This window comes from Phodopus roborovskii, unplaced genomic scaffold (assembly GCF_943737965.1).
Source record: "Phodopus roborovskii unplaced genomic scaffold, PHOROB, whole genome shotgun sequence".
Taxonomy (NCBI): Eukaryota; Metazoa; Chordata; class Mammalia; order Rodentia; family Cricetidae; genus Phodopus; species Phodopus roborovskii.
Window position 1 is genome coordinate 45345542 of NW_026126407.1, and position 20081 is coordinate 45365622.

At 47.1% G+C, this 20081-nt stretch overlaps 1 protein-coding gene across 1 annotated transcript; it reads left to right on the plus strand.

The window, feature by feature from the left end:
- Window positions 1–16673: 16673 nt before the first annotated feature.
- On the plus strand, window positions 16674–18325 carry LOC127219443 (negative elongation factor A). Its single transcript, XM_051180982.1, has one exon. The coding sequence runs from the start codon at window positions 16683–16685 to the stop codon at window positions 18282–18284; it is 1602 nt and encodes a 533-aa protein (XP_051036939.1). The 5' UTR covers window positions 16674–16682; the 3' UTR covers window positions 18285–18325.
- The last annotated feature ends 1756 nt before the right edge of the window (window positions 18326–20081 follow it).

Genomic DNA, 20081 nt, shown 5'->3' on the forward strand with positions numbered 1-20081 from the left:
TTCAGAGCTCACTGATAACAAACTTTAGGACTGAAACAGCTGACCTGGCTGGAGAACCATGGCAAGGATGTTGTTGGAAGAACACAAACTAATGAGTTGTGAAAGGAGCCAGGTCAGAATCAATGCTTGCCTGGTCTCTCTGGGCATCTCTGGGAACCATGGCAACTGTCTCAGAGCAAGCCCTATAAAGTCATCTACTACTACGAGGATGAATGTCTTCCAGACTCCTGTTCCCTTATGCCATCAAGATCCAGAGCTCAGCTAGGGAGTTCAGTCTGGCTGGTGTGCACCTGCCTCCTACACCAGGTGTGCAAGAGTAGGAAGAAGCCCCTTGCCTTTAATGAGGTTGTATAGTAATTTCCTCTGAGAGAAAACATTCCATCTTGGAAGGAATCCAGAATGTTCTAAACTGGTAGCTCATTACCACTCAGGAAGTAAACAACCCAAAAGTCCCTAAAACTGACCAGAATCATTAATCCCTCCATCCCCAGTTTATATAACCAATAAGAACTGCTAAGAGACGCTCTCAGATCAAATCAGGCTCAGAAGAGGCTCAGGCCAACTGAGCTGTCTGAAAGATACTCTCAAACCTATTGAGCTGCATGCAAGCTGTATTAGTGTGCCCCGATGAAGTCCAGCTTTGATGGACTTCACCCATGTAGTGCAGCTGTCTGAGTCATTTCTGATCATTTGAGTAACCTCTCACTCATACCACAGTGTGTAACCCCAATGAAACTCATTGGTTCACCAAACTGGACTTTGGTAGTATATATACTTTGGTCTATCATTGGTTCCCTGTCTGGAGTGAGTACACATTTGCTCACAGCTTCCCAGGAATAGTGTTACCCAACAAATTAATAATAGGCTAGCCTCTACAGTTGTCCCAACAAGACTCCAGATGGAGGGAGTGGCTATTCTGAGACATATTTGAGGTATTCTGAAGCAGCCTTAAATCATCCATTAGTTCACCATCAAGTTCTGAAGGTCAAGCTCAGAGTTCCTGTTGGCGTCCTGGCAATGGCTCATTTTTGGCACTCTTGGCATTGTTTTAGTGGATGATACCAGCACAGAAATGGCTTCTTGCACATGTCTAGGTGTGTAACTCTTTTGCGGGGTGTCTAGGTTATTTCCTGAGCCCTTCACTCATGACTTCATTCATCACTCTCTCAGGGGGAGGTGGGATATGACCTCCAAGGGCTCAGGCAGAACTTGGTTCAGCCTCTGTGGAGAAATACTGGTGCTGGGGCAGGATCTGGATGCTCATGGGCAGGCGGTGGATTGGGGCTCTTTCTTTTTCCTTCTTTTTTTTTTTTTTTGGAGTTCAAGTAGGGCGTGTAGTGTTTTACTGAAAACAAAATAGATTTTTGGTGGTTAAAAAAAAATGCATCATACAACTTGGTAAAAGACAACAAAAATCCAGTCCTTCTTTGAAAACATTAAGAAAAATATATGCATACAAATACCAAAGGACATATATAAGACTGAAGCCCTTTTGGTATTTTCATATTTTTTTCACTTTACCTATCATCTACCAGTTTCCACATGCACTAGGTTGCACAATAAGGTGTATTTTCTTACAAAATAGTTGAGTTTATTTTCTAATTATAGAAATTCCAAAGAATAGCACATCATACGTTCCTCTCTCTTTCCTTTGTGATTGTTTCATTTCAGATATCTTCCTGCTCAGTCTCCATAAATCTGATGTCATTCTTTTTTTAAGTCTTTGAAAGCCAATCTTCATTTTCCACAGCAGGAGTCTAGTCCAGGTCTTGAAGTTTTTGGGTTCAGTAAAGAATAGGAAGGAGGAAAGCCTTGGTGTAGCTACTATGTAATTATAGTATGAACTTTGTCATGACCCTTGAAGATTCTGGAGTAGAGTTACTCACTCCAAAAAGATCTAGTCAGCAGAGCTGGGCTTGGATAAGGATGTGCACACCTGTAATCCCAGCACTTGAGGGTGGGAACAGCAGATCAGATGATCAAGGTCATCTTGGGTTACATAGTGAACTCAAGACTGGGCTGGATATGTGAGTCCCTGCTTTGAAAACAAACAAATAGTAGCAGAGATGGTGATATCACACACAGGACACACCGATGGGGTGCCTGTATCTGCAGGTGATTCACCGTGCTGGGGGGAAATGACTATTTTTGGTTGTCTTGCATTTTATGGGGGAAAAAACCCAAAAGGTTTTTCAGCTGTTACCACAAGACCACCAGAATCTATACCAGAACAAGTGTGTTCTCATGTCCCCATTGGCATGCTGGGTGGGACTCCAAACACCCCACCTGAGCTGGATCTCTAAGTTCACACCTCCCAGACAAGCCCCATTTTTTCTTTGGCACCTCTCAGCTTTAAGGAAAGGGAGAATCTTCTGGAAGGTCAGATTTCCCTGTTACCAAGACCTGCTGAGCTCCAAGGTTGGAAGTGGCTGGACAGGCTAAATTACAGTAGGAAGCAGTGTGTCCATTGCTTAACTGACAGAAGTGTCTCTGCCCTCTTGTGTGGGGAGAGGCTGGAGAAGGGTGGCCACCAGTCAGAGGATTCTCCCCTGTACAATGTGGCCACCGTGATTGGGTTGGTAGAGATGGACTTTCCCTTTTAAGACCAAAGGCAGTGCATTTTGTCTCAATAGGAGAACAGCTCCATGCTAAGGGCCATTCCTTTCCCTTCAACCTTCACCCTGGATAATCAGTTTGCTCATCTGTCTCATGAATGAGCACAGGTGATCATGTGTGTAAGCCTTTCCAGGGAATAGGTGGATGCAGGGGTGGGACTTCGTCCATGAGTGCCAGTCGGCTATACCTTGAGCAGATGTGGTGGCACTGAAGTAATGTGTCCTGGACCAGAAAGAGATCTTATGAAGGAAGATGACATGGAGAACCGAGCCAGTGAGTTTCAAGAAAGCCCAAGTCCCCTGCTTCTGTCTGACTGTAACAACCTGGGCAGAACAGATGGTTCTGTGACACTCTGGAGTCTAAGAGCCCTGTCATAGGACACCCGTGGGGAACATTGTTACCTCAGACCATCAATATTTAAATCAGCAGGGTTTTCTTTCTTTTGACTTGTGTTTTATTATGAAAGGTATCAAGTGTAGAAGAAGCTATCCCAGTTACTACAATGGACTAACCACATACTTTGTACCAAGATTCAATGATTTTAAACACACTTATTGTATTTCTTTTATGTTTATAAAACACATTTACCAGAATGTTTTGTCGACCTTAGCTTTGTGATGTGTGCTGAAGTCAGTGTGGTGCACGCCTTTAATCCCAGCACGTGGGAGGCAGAGGCAGGTTGATCTATGTGATCTATGTGAGTTCGAGGCCAGCCTGTTCTACAGAGCGAGTGCCAGAACATGCTCCAAAGCTACACAGAGAAACCCTGTCTCGAAAAAACAAAAAAACAAAAAACAAAACAAAACAAAACAAAACAAAACAAAAAAAAAAAAAAAAAAAAAAAGCAAAGAGCAGCTATGGACAGAGACCCAGGGGCAGCCTGGGACACACAAGGATATTCCTGGAGACCTTTGAGTTGTTTTGCCAGACATGCTATGGGGAACTCACTCACGATGTGCCAAGCATTTGCTCCCATAGTGTCTTCTCAATGACACTCTCTGAACTCATGTTCACTGTGTCCCAATTCTCTGGCTAGAATTCCTGTCCATCTGTCTATTTTTCCATCCACCCACCCACCCACCCACCCACCCACCCATCCATCCATCTATCCATCATTCCTTCCATCCTTCCATCCATCGATTGATCCATCTGCTGACTATCTGCAAAAGAAAAACATTTAATGGAAATACATCACAGTTTATTGACACCTAACTACTGATGGGAATCTGTGCTGATTCTAGACTTACCATTATTAGAAATACTGCTATGAATACCTCACATCCCCTGGAAAAGGCTTATTAAGCATCCAGTTCTATCTGGTTTGTCCTAGGTAGGGCTTACTGAGCACAAGTCTTGCTTCCCCATTTTCATAAGCTAGTAGGTGCATAACAAACAGTAAATAAATTAACAGATCAGTGAATAGAAAGAGTGAGCCACCTGCAGAACCAAAGTGGGGGCCTCAAGGAGCACCTAGGCTTACTCTCAGGAGAGAACTCCCCCATGTGCTCAGGGCTGCTGGCCTGTGGAGCCCCATTGCCTTTCAGGAGGTGCCATTTTCTCTGCATACTCCAGTCTTTCTCCAGCCTTATCAAAAGGCTTGGCCATAATGCCGTCAATTTATGTGCTCTGCTAAGGCATGCCTCCATGCGTCTATTCTATTCTCTTGGGTTGGGACAGTCTTCCTCGTTCTGGCATTCATTCCAAAGCCATCTCCTGAAAACCTTTTCAGCTCCCTGCTGGGAACAACCTACTGGTGTCCCATTGTGCCCTGGGGAACCCTACTGACCATGGCTGCAGTTCTGCTGTCACAGCAAGCTCCACACCATCTCAGGAGTTGCAGGCACTAACTCTGTTCATGGATGGTGAACAAGTTTGTCATCACTGCCAGCGCTGGTCCATTACATCAGTGTCCCACATATCACTGTACAGTTTGATCTTATATAACCAGAGGCATATCATTTAGAAATCACCAATATTTCCAAATATCGTCACTTCAACAAACAAGCAATATAAACCTTCCCAATGAGACTGTCCACTGTTTTTCCATACAGAGCACTTTCCATCCATCATACAGGCTCACCTCAGTTCAGACGCTTAGTTCTCCCTGGAAACCCTTGGCATTTATTTAGCTCTGATGTCGTGTGTGATACCAACCATAACAATGCCACCAATTGTTTCAAACATACACATGACTTTTCCAGTAACCAATAATCAGTTGTTTAGTTTAATTGAGCATAAGGTACATGCCTTTAATCCCAGCACTTAGGAGGCAGAAAGGCAGGCAGGTCTCTGTGGGTTTGAGGCCAGCCTGGTCTACAGAGCTAGTTCATGGCAGTTAGGGCTGTTACACAGAGAAACTCTGTTTTAAAAAACAAAAACAAAAAGAACATTAAAATCCAGTGTCTTAGCAGCATTAGCTCCATTTGAGGGCTCTAGAGACCCCTGCCCCCATGGCTGGCCACTACAGTAGGGGAGTATGATGAAATGATGAACTGGGCCAGCACTGGCTACAGAGCAGATGGCCCACCGTGTGTAGTAGAGACCCAGACCTGGCACCTGCTGCTTCTGACTTCATGCTCATCTTCCTCCCTGATCCTAGTGGGACTCATTCAATGTCTGCACATGGCTGCATGGATGTCTTACCAAGCTGAGAAGTGTTAAATGCTGGCTTGTTCATCTTCTCATAGAGCCAGGAACATGGGGACAGGTTCCCCCTGAGAGCATCAGATGAGCAGCAATCGACATGGCCCTCAGGTTAACTCAAGAAGAGGTCAGAGGACACAGCCTGACCAGGACAGAAGAGCAGCTGGCAGCCATGGCTGGGTGAGGCTAGGGTGGGGTGACCGGAGCCCAGTGAGATGCTCTCTCCAACTCTGAGCACTCTTGGGAGGAGAGAGTGGAGAACCGGATGGGCTGTATTGTTGCTATGTTGTTTTTGCTACTGTGGTTCATGACCTCACTCTGAAGAAGGAGCTAGAAGTCCAGAGGAGTGTTGGAAAGAACAAGGCCCTGGGCTGAGACACTCCTCAAAACTCAGCCGAGCAGCCAAGCAGCCTGGGGTCACATGGCCTTGGCCCTCACATGTGAAGCTTCCTTATAAGAGGAAGGATGGGGGGCCCTTTGAAGTTGTGTGTGCGTGTTTAATTTGGTAGTGACTGTCAGATTTGCATGACATTGCCCATGCAAACCTCTTAGCATACCTGAATGTTGTCGTCCCGCGGTTAGGATCCAGGCAGTCATTGACATTAAGGTGGTCGCTCATATACATCTACAGTTTATCTTAAAGGCAGGAATGAGGTAGAAGGGGCAGGGCAGACTGGAGACCCTGCACATCATCTAGGAGCAAGCAGAGCCTGGCAGGGGTATCTCTGAAGTAGAGCCCAGGGGAGGTTTCTCCCTCTTGAGCCAGGAGTGGGCAGCGCCCAGCAGCATGGTTCTGATTAAGCATGCTGAAGCCAGGGTGTCTGGTTGACTCCTGGCTCCTCTGCTTCCTAGCTGTGCCTCGGTGCCCGCGGTGTCCTCTGTGTCTGCGAAGTGGGAATTGTAACACTTTCCGCCTCACCGAAAGTGCTGTTTGCATTGGCGCCATCTCCAGAACTGTGTTACCAGCAGTCTTTGGTTCCCACGTGGTCCAGCCAGGCTCTGTGCTCCAGAAGAGAGAGACATGCAAAACAAGGGTCTGAGAGGAAGAAGCTACTACAGAGTCTTTCTCTGAGAAATCCTGGCAGGATTTCTCAACACAGTGTGAGGCCTCTGGAAGGAGCAAGGAGGGGCTGGTAGGCCATTTTAGAGTTGGTGATGACCATAAGACTATTCCACATGGGTCTCCAGGATCAGGTGAGGGGAAACCGGGAGGAGACAGCTTCAAGCACAGAGGCTATGGAGTGGCTGAGAGAGCTTGCCCAAGGGTTTTGTTAGTGGCTTAGGAAAATGCCACCCCTGTGCCCTGGCTGCAAATTGCTGTCGTCAGAACCACCTGGGAAGGTTTGTGAAAAGTCCAATTCTAGGTTTTTCCCCAGATCTACCAACATGCCCTCTGGGTGGGGGCTCAGAGATCTGTGCATTTAAAAGCCCATCTTCTACCCTCAGCAAGTGTGATTGATTCCCAGCCAAGCTTGACAATCACAGGGTCTCAATTCTGAAATTTTTGGTTTGTGGAAGCAATACTCTGATATTACTGGAGAGTAATACTTGTTTTAAAAACAGAAGTATTCCCTAAAGCCTTCAGCTATAATGACAGCCACACTTGTTCCAGCCCCCAGGATTAATTAACGGGAAAAAGTGGGGCTCGGTTCTTAGTCTCAGTGGTTCTCTTTCTCTAGAACACTACTCACGTTTCTTTTTACCTCACAACAGCATCTCTTTCAATCAAACCCTGGAATCCAAACACTCCTCAGCTGCACCATCAGAGCGGAATGCCAGGGCAATGGCAGCCACCAGCTTGGGTGTACAAGGTGTACATGCAAGCACGGGGTGATATCACTGAGTAAACAGGAAGTTACCTTCTGTTTAAAGACAGAGAGCACCATTCAACAAAGGAAACAACTAAATTAAATATATATATATATATATATATACACACACACACACACACACATATATATATGGTGTAGATAAACTCCAAAAACAGAGTTTTGTACAATTTTTTAATTATACCCATCTGTAGGAAAAGTATCAAACATTCATGGGAATAGTATGCACACATCGTGTTCCAGTTAGCAACTACCTCTGGGATGGAAGAGATGAGCTCTGGATCTAGAATAAATGGCATAGATTAAATTTCAGTGGTAGACCAATGGGTGTTGCATTAATTTTTATACTTTTAAGCTTGTTTGAGATATTTTATGATAAATGTAAAACAGGCCAGTATTACAGAAGTAGAAATTCATGTAGAGTAGAAAGACAGAGATGAGATACTGACGATTCAGGGTTGGAGTATGTTTTGAATGACCCAATCCTTTGTTCTGAAGTCTTTGTCTTTTGATAGAAGCATTTAACCCACTTATATTTATTTCGTAGCTGCTGGAACCTTCTATGCCTTGAAGCACCTCCCTAATTGGGTCCATAATTCTAGTGGCATGGAGGAAAGCAGAGTCATGATACACCCTATTGTGCATGGAAAACATGATCAGGTCTGGGGTCAGCAACAGACCCTTACTTGAACAAGGGCTCAGCTTGTGCTGGGTCTTTCAGATCAACTGGGGATAGAAATAAAATAAGGGGAGGCCCCTTCCTCCAAGGGAACATGATGTCACAAGACATGCTCCTTGATGGGAGCATCAGAGATGTGGAGTCAGACATCATTTCCACAGTTTGCCATTCCTGGACCCTGGCGGCTGAGTGAGTGCTCAGCCCCCCCCCCCCAGGCAGGTAAAGACAGGTATGAGGCAGGTATGAGGGAGTACTGTGTCCTGCAAGCTATTTCATTACTCTTGATTTCAGGACCGTCTAGATCCAAACCATGCCCGGGTTCCCTGGTAACACAGCTGGTGAACTGAAGGAACTCCTTGGTGTACTACTCTAACCTTCATGGGCTCAAGGTCTGTTTTGCCTTCTTCCTCTCATCCTGAGATACTAACACACTCCATCTCAGCTCACCCTCCCAGGAAGGGAAGGAGATAGTGTTTGCCCTGTAGTGGGGTCATCAGATAGGCTCCCTCAGCTGCCATCGCTTGTGGTCTATAGGGTGGAGGGGTTTCTAGCTATGGGGGTTGGGGGAGAGGAGGATCCTCTCTGGCCCAGCCCCCATCCAAGGAGTGGAGCCAGCCCTGGATGCTGCCAGCTCCCCTTCTGAGAGAGGCGAAGCATGCTGGCCAGGCCAGCTCCACGCTCCATGTGCCCTGGCCCCCATATACCATTTGTCGAGCAGAATTTCCTTATAAATAAACAAGATCTTGGGTTTCGCATTGGGGAGGTGATGACAGAAGAGGGCTTGGGGCTCTCTACGTTATCTGCACCAGGCTTGCCAACTCTTCCTGGCTGCCTGGAAGGGCTGAGGAGAGAGAGGAAGGAGGCTTGGGCCAAGAGCACATTTTTTGGCTAAGGAGTCACTGCCTGGCAGCTAGCCTCAGCTGCTCTGGTTTCCTGTGATGTCCCTTTCTCTGGCCACCAGGACCTCTGCCTGGCCAAGTTTGAGCACCTGAGCTCTGTTGTTAGGGAACTGGATGAGATGGCAGCGGGGTCCAGAGAAGTCAGGACTGTAAGGAAAGGCCTCTACAAATTTCTACTGCAGATTTTTGTGCTGTTCTGTCCTGAGTTAATTTTCAACCTAATGTCCAAAATGGAGCGTGTTTTTGCTTTATGACATATACAGTGTTGGCTGAGAAGCAAGCCAAGCATGAGCCTAGTAGAAATCACCCTATCACCTAGCAGTGGGAGAGATTACGTGGAATACAATATAATAACGAAAAAGGGCAGGCCCCTCTTCCATATCCAACTGTTCCACACACAACTCCGAAGAGTCACATATACATAATAATGAGTGGAAGCAAGCAGACACTGAAAACATGTGTACCTGTGTGATTCCAGCTCTACCAAAGCCCTCTATGAGAATGAAAGTTAGAATTTGGGGCCTGTGGAAAGGCCTTTAACCTGAAACAAAAGTTAAGAAAGCTATGGTGGTCAGCCTGGGTGACAGCCAGGCCTTTTGAGCTGATGTGGGAACCCAAGTCTGGTTGAACAAGGTCCATCTAGGTCCATCCTCCCTCCCAGCCTGCAACCTGGACCCTCCATCCACAGGGTCCCCCAGGGAGGCCCAGACTGGATCCTCCCCACCCCCGGGGAATCCATGTCAGTGGCCTGACAGCTGTATTCCACTGGCGGCCACAGCTGCCATTGCAGCCCTGTTCCTGATGCCGACAGCTCCACCGCTTTTTCCTGGCAGTCGGCTCTGCCGCTCAGGAAAGCTACTGTACTTGTGGGAAAGTGAGGTCAGTGCGTGTTTCCATCGACTCGAGAGGGAAAACAAAAACAAACACGCTCGCTACTGAATGTGCTTTTGATTCAGTAGGGTCCGGCCCCAGAATGCCCCATTTGCGGCTCATCCATGTGTCTTCCCCGGGGAACATGGGAGGGAAGGCTGGAAGGGCCTGTGGTCCAAGGATGCAACCCAGAGAGGACTGCAGGTCCAACAGCCACAAGGGGCCACAGGGAGAGGTGGTGACTTGGGTCAGAGCCACAGGGTGAGGCTAGGGCCACATCTGGGACCGTGAGTCAGGAGGTGGGAAAGCTGCTCACTTTTATACTTTGTACACACCGTTCTGCTGCATGGGACACCCTTCCCCTACTTGTCAGTCCTGCAAGCTCTTATCTACTTTTCGAAACCCCATTTAACTTTCCCTAAAGCTCAGGCAGAACTGGACCTCTTTCCATAGAGCTCGCCAAAGTCTCACTTATTGACGTAGGACATACCTCCCGCGGTGTCCCCCTCTAGATAGGAGCTGCTCCGTGGTCCTAGCAGTAACAGGTCTGTGAAGTCCCCCAGCCAAGCCAGGGTACGCAGCATGTTAAGCACAGTGGGAAAGCAGGGTTAGGATGTGATGCTGGAGATTGGCAGGCAGTAGACTGAAGGAGTGTGCGAGGCTGGGTGGGCCACTCGAGGTGGGAGAGTCTTGGACTCTTAGACAGTTGACTGAAGGAGTGTCTGCCAGGCAGGGTGGTGCTGGTGTGACATTTGGGTTCATGTTCCCAAGGTAGATTGAATGATGGGGGGGAGGTGTAGCTGAGGAGGGTGGGGACAGTCGGAAATTTCCCTTGAGAGGCAAGTTCCTTTATTTGTACCCAGGCCAGGATACATGTGTGCTCAGTTTAGCCAGCCTTCTCCACAGTCCCACAGGCACCCACCAAACTCAGGTTCCTCAAATCTTCCCCACATTCCTGTCTCTGCCTTGCCTCACTTCCTAGGCTTAGGAATAGGCTCTGCTTGCTGCCACTTTCTGGTCATGTGTTTAAATCCACAGCCTTGGATGTCCCCACTCCCAGCCTCAGTTTCCCTGGCTGTGCAACAGATCATAAATGAAGTTCAGCATGTGAGGTGCTATAGAAAGCCTGCCTGCCTGCCTGCCTCCCAGATTCTGCAGGGTGCTTTCTCCTCTGATTGTGGAGTTCATACCTCCCATGGCTTTCCCTGAAGAGGACTGCCAACCCTGGAGTCCAGGTGACCACTGACCACATTTGTGTGACTTCTGTGCTATGTGACCTGTGGCAGGCAGGATTGACTGGCTGCTTGTCCCATTCCCCTGAAGGCTAGGAAAGTTAATTTCATTCATTTCCATGCTGGAGTAGGTGACTAGGATGGAGGGGTGCAGAAAAACAAGTGAAGCTGTTGGGGACCTTGGGTCTGTGTCTCCTGGTCATCAGGTCTAGCTCTCTGCTAAGTAACCAATGACCCCAGAGAGCAGCAACCTTTGCAGAATTCCCTGGAAAACTCAACCTCTGGGGGGATTGGGGGTGCAGAAGCCACCGGACGCTCATTGTGGCTAAAGATCTTTTCTCCTCCTTTCCTCTCCATCCTCTCCCTCCCCATCCTCATCTTTCCCCCTCTTCTTCCTCTTTTACCACCCCCTCTCCCATTCTCCTTCTTTCTCTTCTTCCCCTCCTCTTCCTTTCTCCTCTTCCTCCATCTCTGAAGAGATGGCTTGTGAGCCCTCCTCTCCCTCACAGGCGGTCCTCTCTCTGAATCACACAGCTCCACTGCCTGCTTCGGATGAGCAATCAACAAAGCTGGAGACATCCAACTTGATCCATGCAGGGAAATTTCCACCAAACCCAAGAGGAAAATGCTGGTCCTGCAAAGGGACACCTGGAGCTGGTAACAGGATGGGTGTGGAGGGCAGGACAGGAGTCAGTCTGGACCTCCCATGCCCTGAGAAAGAGTACAGTAGTGTGGGAGACATTTGTAAATGTCAAGGTTTCTCAGGTGATTGCAGCTCCAGGGCCCTCAGCTGGCACTGTGGGCCTTCCCTGGTCTCCCAGGGTGCCCTCAGCTGCCTAGACCCACACCAACCTTCCTAGCTCATAGATAATTCATAGCTGGCCAGGTGGGCAGACACCTGTGGTCTCTGCACTTGGCACGTGTTGCTTTTCTTCCTCAAACTGGACTCAAATGCAAACCAGCAGCATAGTTTCCCCCTCTGGTGGAGTTGATCAAGCCCCCTTGGAAAGTCAACTATTCCCAGCTGGTATGACCCCTCCACCAGGTGAGCCACTGCACATAGGCCAGGCTCCAGGGTGCTTTTGCCTTTACTCTTGGCACCTACACATACATGTCAGTGCTACAAAGAGCTGTGAATGAGTTCCTGTTGCTATACAGGAACACGCACAGGGTTAGGCAGGGGGTCCCCCATACTCAGCAGCCTCTGATACACCAGATCTTAATCTGGGCTCTAGGCCACTGGGGGCCAACAGCCATGATGGAACCAAGGGTTTAGTGGTGAGGAGACAGGACAGGGCTGGCTTCTGCCACTAGAGGAATATTTGACAATGGCTCCCTGCTGCAGTCTGGGAAGCCACCTGACTGGTTATGTATTGCAGCAGCTCACTCTGTCTGCCTGGTGTCTGGGTCCAGTCTGTAGTCACACCACAGTTGCTGGTCCTTATGCAGGTGGGACTCGGGGGAAGCTCGGTCATCCCACCCTCCTCTCAAGCTCAGTACCTCCTGCCCCTTTGAACTGCAGACAGACCCCAGCACTGGGGATGATGCTCCTTCCCCTGTCTCCAGCTTCAGGGAAGAGCTTTGTTTTAGAGGAGGTTTTGGGTATAGCTCTTGGCAGCAAGCAAAGGCCCTGGGCCCACTCAGTACCATAACAAAAGAATGAGATAAGTGGGGGAGGGAGGGAGGGAGAGAAGGATGAAGATGATGAAGATGAGGAGGAAGAGCAAGAGAAAGAGGAGGAGGTGGTGGTCCTGGGAATCAGACAGGGTAAGGGATGGGAATGCTCAAACCCATGCTTATCCCAGCTTCTGGATGGATGATGGTGAATGTAGGTCCTGTTCCAGAAGGTTCCAAACATAACTTTAATCAGGTGCTGCAGCATACACACATAGCGTAGGATTTCATGTTGGCTTGCTCTGTAACCTTAGACAGGTCCTTGTTCCTCTCTAGACCTTTATTTGAAGATTTGATTAGGCTATTTTTAGAAAGCGGAAGTACTTCCACTCTAGATGCTGGCTTTCTCTTGCCTGACATTAGGTTAAGTACTTATCGTTCCATCCACAGCACAGGAGTTATCCTCTTCTCCAGATACAGTCTCAGCTTAAGGGGTTCCCTGTCATTTGATGGGTTCAAGGCTGAGACACCCCACTGTGACTGACATGTGCTTCTCAGGGTGACACCGAGCATGTGCAGATCATGTTGGGGGGGGTCACAATTTTGAAGGATGGAGACATGCCTGGTATCCTGGCTTCAGGCTCACAGGCCAGCAGCCAGTGGTACCCAATAAGGAATTTGCCTTTTGTTTTCTTTCCTTTCCTTTCCTTTTTTCCCCCAATGCTGGGGGTGGAGCCCAGGAACTCACACAGGCTAGACAGTACTCTGCCTTGAGCCTAAGTTACAGCTCTGTAACCAGCTTTTAACAGTCCAATAAGTCTATGTTTCGAAATTAGTAACATTAAGTGATAACTGTTAATAATCCCTCAGAGGAAATTACTGACAATTAAGACAATACATATTGAGCTGGTCAGGTGACACAGCCCTGTAATTCCAGCACTTGGGAGATAGACACAGGGGGATTAGGGGTTCAAAGTTATCTTTGGCAACATAGCATGTTTGGGTAAAATGAAACCTTGTTTAAAACAAATAAAAAATGAAAAAAAAATTTTAATGATAACATTTCAGTTTTTTAAGTTGTATCATGTATAGACTAAAATTTGAGCACTAAATCTTGGAGCACTCACTTAGGAGCACTCACATAGGAGCCACCAGCTGAAGGAGGTGAAACTTCCTAGACTTTAGCAGCCACCTCTCCTCATGAGCACGTGTGATGGTCCTCTGTGAGTGGTCCAGACCAGTTCCCACATGGGATACAGATAAGGAAGAGGTTGGAGGCTGTGCCAACAAGGAGTTTGTGGACTTACTGTCAACACAAGGGCAGTGGCAGCACTAAGTTCTTTAGAATTAAGACCAGCAAGAGACGTTTTTGGGCGAGCAATGTTCTGTCATTGGCACAGATCTACTTGCAATCAGACCTTTGCCTTTCAGTTTCCTGCACACAGTACAGCCCAACTTCCACTGAAAGCTGCCCTGTCCTCTTCAGGTTACCCCTGGCTAGGTACTCTGCCCCAACCAATGATGGAGTTCAGCTCCAATTATATGGTAGTGACTGGTGTGTGTGTGTGTGTGTCTGCATTGTGTTAATCTCATTACAGTGTTTACAGGGGAGTTTGGAAAGTGGTTAAGATTTGACACAGCCAGGGCTGGAAAGATAGTTTATAGAGTAAAAGTTCGTGCTGCTCTTCTAGAGGATTCAAGTTTGGACCACAACACCCAACTTTGGTGGCTCATTACAGCCTGTAACCCTAGCTTCAGGGGATTTAAGACCTTCTTCTGGCCTTTACACATAATTTAAGAATAAATTAAATCTTAAAAAAAGATTTGATTTGATACAGTCATTTTGATTGCTTATAAAAAAGGGATGGAGTAGGGCCCACACATGCACCATCCCTGTTGTTGCCACATGCTGTCCTGTGCCACCACAAGATACCAGCCTTTAATCTTGGACCAGAACCATGAGTCCTTTTCTTTATAATGTACCCACGCCATGGCACTATGCTGTTAGCATAATGCACTATGTGACACTATGTTGTTGCTCTTAGCAACAAAACCAAACAAAGACACCCTGCCTCCAGTCAAGCTCTAAGATCTTGCCACAATTCAGGTTCAGCATGGTTTTGCCAGTCACTAATGAATGCCCAGTTCAGGGTTGTGCAAGAATCAAGGGCTAGAAATTCAGAGGCCATTGCTGCTCAGCTCACATGGTCTACATGGCTTAGTGATTGACCTATCTGGGGCAATAGGGAAAGAGAAAAAAGAAAGAAAGAAAGAAAGAAAGAAAGAAAGAAAGAAAGAAAGAAAGAAAGAAAGGAAGGAAGGAAGGAAGGAAGAAAGAAAGGAAGAAAGAAAGAAAGACATCCATACGGAAAAGCTGGGATTGAGTGAGTAATGCACTCTGATGGAGATGCACCATCAGCTGGGAAACTCAGTGAGTATTATATTCAGCTGCACGAAGAGGCAGCTTGCAGACATTGTGGTAGACAACTTCCATAGGCGAGTAACCTCAGGCTGCAGTCATCTGGGAGGAGGAAGCTGTCTGTGACTAATATTCTCTACATACACTATCAACAAAGGTACTCCAACTAGGGGAAGGCCTGGCCATTCCCCTGAGTCTAACCTGGGCCCGAGGCATCAGAGTCCTTGACATGGAGGTGCTCATGTCATAAATGCCCATTTGTACAAGGCACATTTGCAGCTGGGCATGGTGATGCCCAGCTTTAATCCCAGCACCTGGGAGGCAGAGGTGGTGGATCCCTGAGTTCAAGGCCAGCCCGATCTACAAAGCAAGTTTCAGGACAGCCAGGACTACACAGAGAAATCCTGTCTCAAAAACAACAACAACAACAACAAAATAAATAAATAAAATTTGCTCCCCAGTTGATCACAGACTGAGTTCTCTCCAACTGCAAGCCACATAAAACCTTTCCAATGTTTTGGATGTTGACACAATGAACTATGTTGGTTCACACACGTGGGTCTTCTTTCATTTTATTTACTGATTTTTAATTCTACATGGAAGTTTATGACACCTTCCCAGCATGCTGGACATCCACCAAGTTCCATCCTCCGTGTGTTCCTCTTATCTCTTTTGCTTCCCTCAGAGGCAACCTCTCTGCTGGTGTGTGTATGTGTATATGTGTGAGTGAGTGTGTGTGTGTGTGTGTGTGAGAGAGAGAGAGAGAGAGAGAGAGAGAGAGAGAGAGAGAGAGATTCTTTCTTTGGGAACATACATACATACATACATATATATACATATACATATATATATATGTATATATATATATATATATATATATATATATATTTCCAGATATATATATATATATATGCCTGGCTTAACAATATGTTGTTTAAATTTTTCATGTTATAAAAAGTACATTCTAGAAGCCCCAGATTTTCTTCTTCCCTTTCAACGTATGTTCCCTTAAATTCATCCATGGAGTTGAAGTTTATTGACTTTAACTCATGCAAAATAACCATCTGTGTATACCACAATTTACTTCATGGTCCTCCTGTGGGTAGATGTGTAGGTTACTTCTGACATTTCCTGTAAGGTCTGTGCTTATGGTGGAAATGGTTTGGTTTTAAGCTTATTCAATTTGTAACAAAAAGCAGAATTGATTAGAGATCGTGTTGAACCAATGATCCATGAAATCCAGACTGTCAAATTTTCAGTTAACACTGATTTGCATTTTCCTGTTGTAAATGAGACTGAACCTCTCTTTGCATGTTTGGTCAGCCATATGTATTTCCATACCTTAAAGCTGGTCACTTGTCTATGTTTCTAATGATTTGTTTTCTTTTTCCTTTTTGATCCCCATCTCTGTTATGAGGGAAACCTTGGTGGATTCCTCGGCAGGTGAGGGTGACCGAGGTGTGTGTGGACAGTACGATGACACAAATATGTCAGGCAGACAGAGCTTAGTGAGAAGTTTTATTAGAAAGGAAGGGGATGGAGAAAAGAGTTAAAGAGACACAGAGACAGAGAGAGGACAAAAAAGGAGAGACAGGACTTTTCCTGTCTCTCTCTCTCTCTCTCTGTGTGTGTGTGTGTGTGTGTGTGTGTGTGTGTTTCTTTTAAAGGGGTCCTTTGCACCTGGGCTGACCAGGGTACTGCCTGAGTGTATTCTGCCAGGTGACCGGGCAGGCCAGCATAATGCCTGAACCCTTATATCCCCCATTTTTATTATTAAATAGGTGAGGAATCGCCGCCATGTTGGGGGTCCTCGCTGGAGACATGTAGGCGTCTGCGTAAGACGCCGGCCTGCGCACGCACACTGCTGCTGCTGCCGCCAAGATGGCGTCGATGCGGGAGAGCGACACGGGCCTGTGGCTGCACAACAAGCTGGGAGCCATGGACGAGCTGTGGGCGCCCCCCAGCATCGCGTCCCTGCTCACCGCTGCGGTCATCGATAACATCCGCCCCTGCTTCCACCGTCTCTCATCAGCTGTGAAGCTCAAGCTGCTGCTCGGGATGCTGCACCTTCCGCGCCGCACGGTGGACGAGATGAAGGTCGCTCTGATGGATATTATCCAACTGGCTACCCTAGACTCAGACCCCTGGGTCGTCATGGTTGCTGACATTCTGAAGTCCTTTCCTGACACTGGCTCACTGAATCTAGACCTGGAAGAGCAGAACCCCAATGTTCAAGATATCTTAGGAGAACTTAGAGAAAAAGTGGGCGAGTGTGAGGCATCTGCCATGCTACCACTGGAATGCCAGTACCTGAACAAGAATGCCCTAACCACCCTCGCTGGGCCCCTCACCCCACCAGTGAAGCATTTTCAGCTGAAGCGCAAACCCAAGAGTGCCACTCTGCGGGCAGAGCTGCTACAGAAATCCACTGAGACAGCCCAACAGCTGAAGAGAAGCGCCGGGGTGCCATTCCACGCCAAGGGCCGGGGCCTGCTCCGCAAGATGGACACTACAACTCCTCTCAAAGGCATCCCGAAGCAAGCCCCCTTCAGAAGCCCCACTACCCCCAGCGTCTTCAGTCCCTCTGGGAACCGGACCCCAATACCACCTTCGAGAACGCCACTGCAGAAAGAAAGGGGTGTGAAGCTGCTGGATATTTCTGAACTGAATACGGTTGGTGCTGGCCGAGAGGCAAAGAGGAGGAGGAAGGCTTTGGACACGGAAGTGGTGGAAAAGCCCACCAAGGAAGAGACAGTTGTTGAAAATGCCACCCCTGACTACGCTGCTGGCCTGGTGTCCACACAGAAACTTGGGTCTTTGAATAGCGAGCCAGCACTTCCCTCCACAAGTTACCTGCCCTCTACCCCCAGTGTGGTACCTGCCTCATCTTACATCCCCAGCTCTGAGACCCCTCCAGCCCCTCCTTCCCGGGAAGCCAGTCGACTGCCTGAGGAGCCCAGTGCCCCAAGTCCTACACTACCAGCTCAGTTAGCTCAGTTTAAACAAAGGGCACCTATGTACAACAGTGGCCTGAGCCCAGCTACACCAACACCTGGGGCACCTTCCTTGCCTCTGATACCCACTATTCCCCCAGTTGCCACTTCTACTGCTCAGTCACCCCCAGTGGCCATAGTGGCCCCACAGACTCAGGCACCTGCTCCTGTTCAGCAGCAGCCTAAGAAGAATCTGTCCCTCACGAGAGAACAGATGTTTGCTGCCCAGGAGATGTTCAAGACAGCAAACAAGGTCACTCGGCCAGAGAAGGCCCTCATCCTGGGCTTCATGGCTGGTTCTCGAGAGAACCCATGCCCGGAACAGGGGGATGTGATCCAGATCAAGCTCAGCGAGCATACAGAGGATCTGCCGAAGGCAGACGGCCAGGGCAGTACCACCATGCTAGTGGACACCGTGTTTGAGATGAACTACGCCACAGGCCAGTGGACCCGCTTCAAGAAGTACAAGCCCATGACAAATGTGTCCTAAGTGCCATCTCTGCTGCTGACCCTCATAAGGCAAGAAGACAAGTTTTGCTGGCTATGCTAAGTACCTGAGCAGATATGGAAGGATGTGCTCCACCCAGCACCTGTCATCCACAGGCAACTGGGCCCCAGGCTGTTTTAAATTTTAGATCATTTCCCTGTCTGGGGAGTTTTGACTTTTTTTTTTTTTTTTTTTTTTTAGATTATAATGGGTTAGGTTTTGTGTGATTAAGTTACCTTTTGGGGGGGGGGTTCAGTATTACATTTTGAATGCTAAACTAAAAAAGTCACAACTTCATTTTAGTGCCTGTTAGACTATTACCTTTTTTTTTTTTTTTTTTTTTTCTTAATTGCACTGGCTGAGAGGACTTTCTCTGTTTGTGCATGTCCTCCTCATGAGGCTGAGGGCACCGAAGGTGTTACCTGGCAGGCTAGGGCGTGAGGAGGGCTATGACCAGCTTCAATGTCACTGCCTGCCAGGAATTTCTATCTTTTGTACAGTTGTAAACATTTCAAACCTGTCTCTGGGTACCTATTTTCATTGTAAAATGATATGAGTATTAAAGTTTAATTTTTCCAAAAAAAAAAAAAAAAAAAAAAAAAAAGAGTTAGGTATAGCAGATTAGGCAATAAGGGCATAAGGACATTGAGTTCTCAAGACTACTTCCTCCTGACTTGGGGGCGTTGACCATCTTTGGGGGACTTGAGAAAGCTGGGATGCTGCCATATCATGGGGTAGCTGGTTGTTTTATTGTAGTCCAGGCTGTATGGAACTCTCTGGCACATCTTAGACCTGTTCAGGTGGGTCCAATTTGGCTCCCTGGAATTTACAAGATTTCTTTGTGAAAAGATAAAATTTTAGACACATTAGCATTTCTATTGTTTATGATCTGTACTGAAATTTGCGTTGTAGAAATGGCAGTATACTCATGTCAGAAATGATTTGGTTGAAAGCATTAATACTCTTAAAACTGACACAGATATCTTTAGCACAATGAAAAACACCTTAATTTTGAGTTTTAGTTATTGTTCAGTGGTATAGTTTGGTGTTTTGTACTCTTTCAGAGTTGGGTTAGTAGTTTATTAAAACTTTATTGATTAATGTTAAAACTATGAACAGTAGCATAATAAGAAAGAAATCTAACAATTTGCTTTATCATAACAGTCTCCTTATGTATGTTCTAAATATTTCTTGTCTGTAGTCTGTTAACTTTTGAAATATCTTTTGATAGAAGCTCTCAGTTTTCTTCAGTAGTTTCACATATCAGCTTAATAAAGAACAACTTCAACAACTCCTCACTGACCAATCACCTGTATTCCCCTGCTGTTGGAGGAAAGAGCCATATAGTCCCAGAGGAAAATGAGGGCTTATTGTCAGGCACCTCGTAGCCAGAAAAGACAGTTGGCCCCGTGGTATAGACACCAGTGTGAACAGGTAATAGTTGTAATTATGCCACACAAAAGCAGCCAAGAAGGGAGGTGACTGCATTATGCCAGTTACTCACTCATTGAAGCCATCACTACAGTCACAAGGACAAGGGAAAACAAGCAGCATTAAAGAAAGAAGCCCCTCACCTCTGCAATCATTGTGGGGTCAGGGGTGGACAGAGCCACAGGGACAGGGAGTTCTCGAGAAGGTGTGCCTTCCAGGGATGTCAGAAGCTACACCCATAAAATCTCAGCAGCATAGCTGCCTAAACATGAGCTCAATAAGGATGACACCATGGCCATGGACAGAGTGGTTAGGGGGTGAGGCTAACAAGGCTGCAACCCTAGACAAATCACTACAGGCAACTAAGGG

Excerpts from the sequence above, each read along its gene's own strand:
- LOC127219443 (XM_051180982.1), top strand. The coding sequence starts at position 16,683 with ATGGCGTCGATGCGGGAGAGCGACACGGGCCTGTGGCTGCACAACAAG.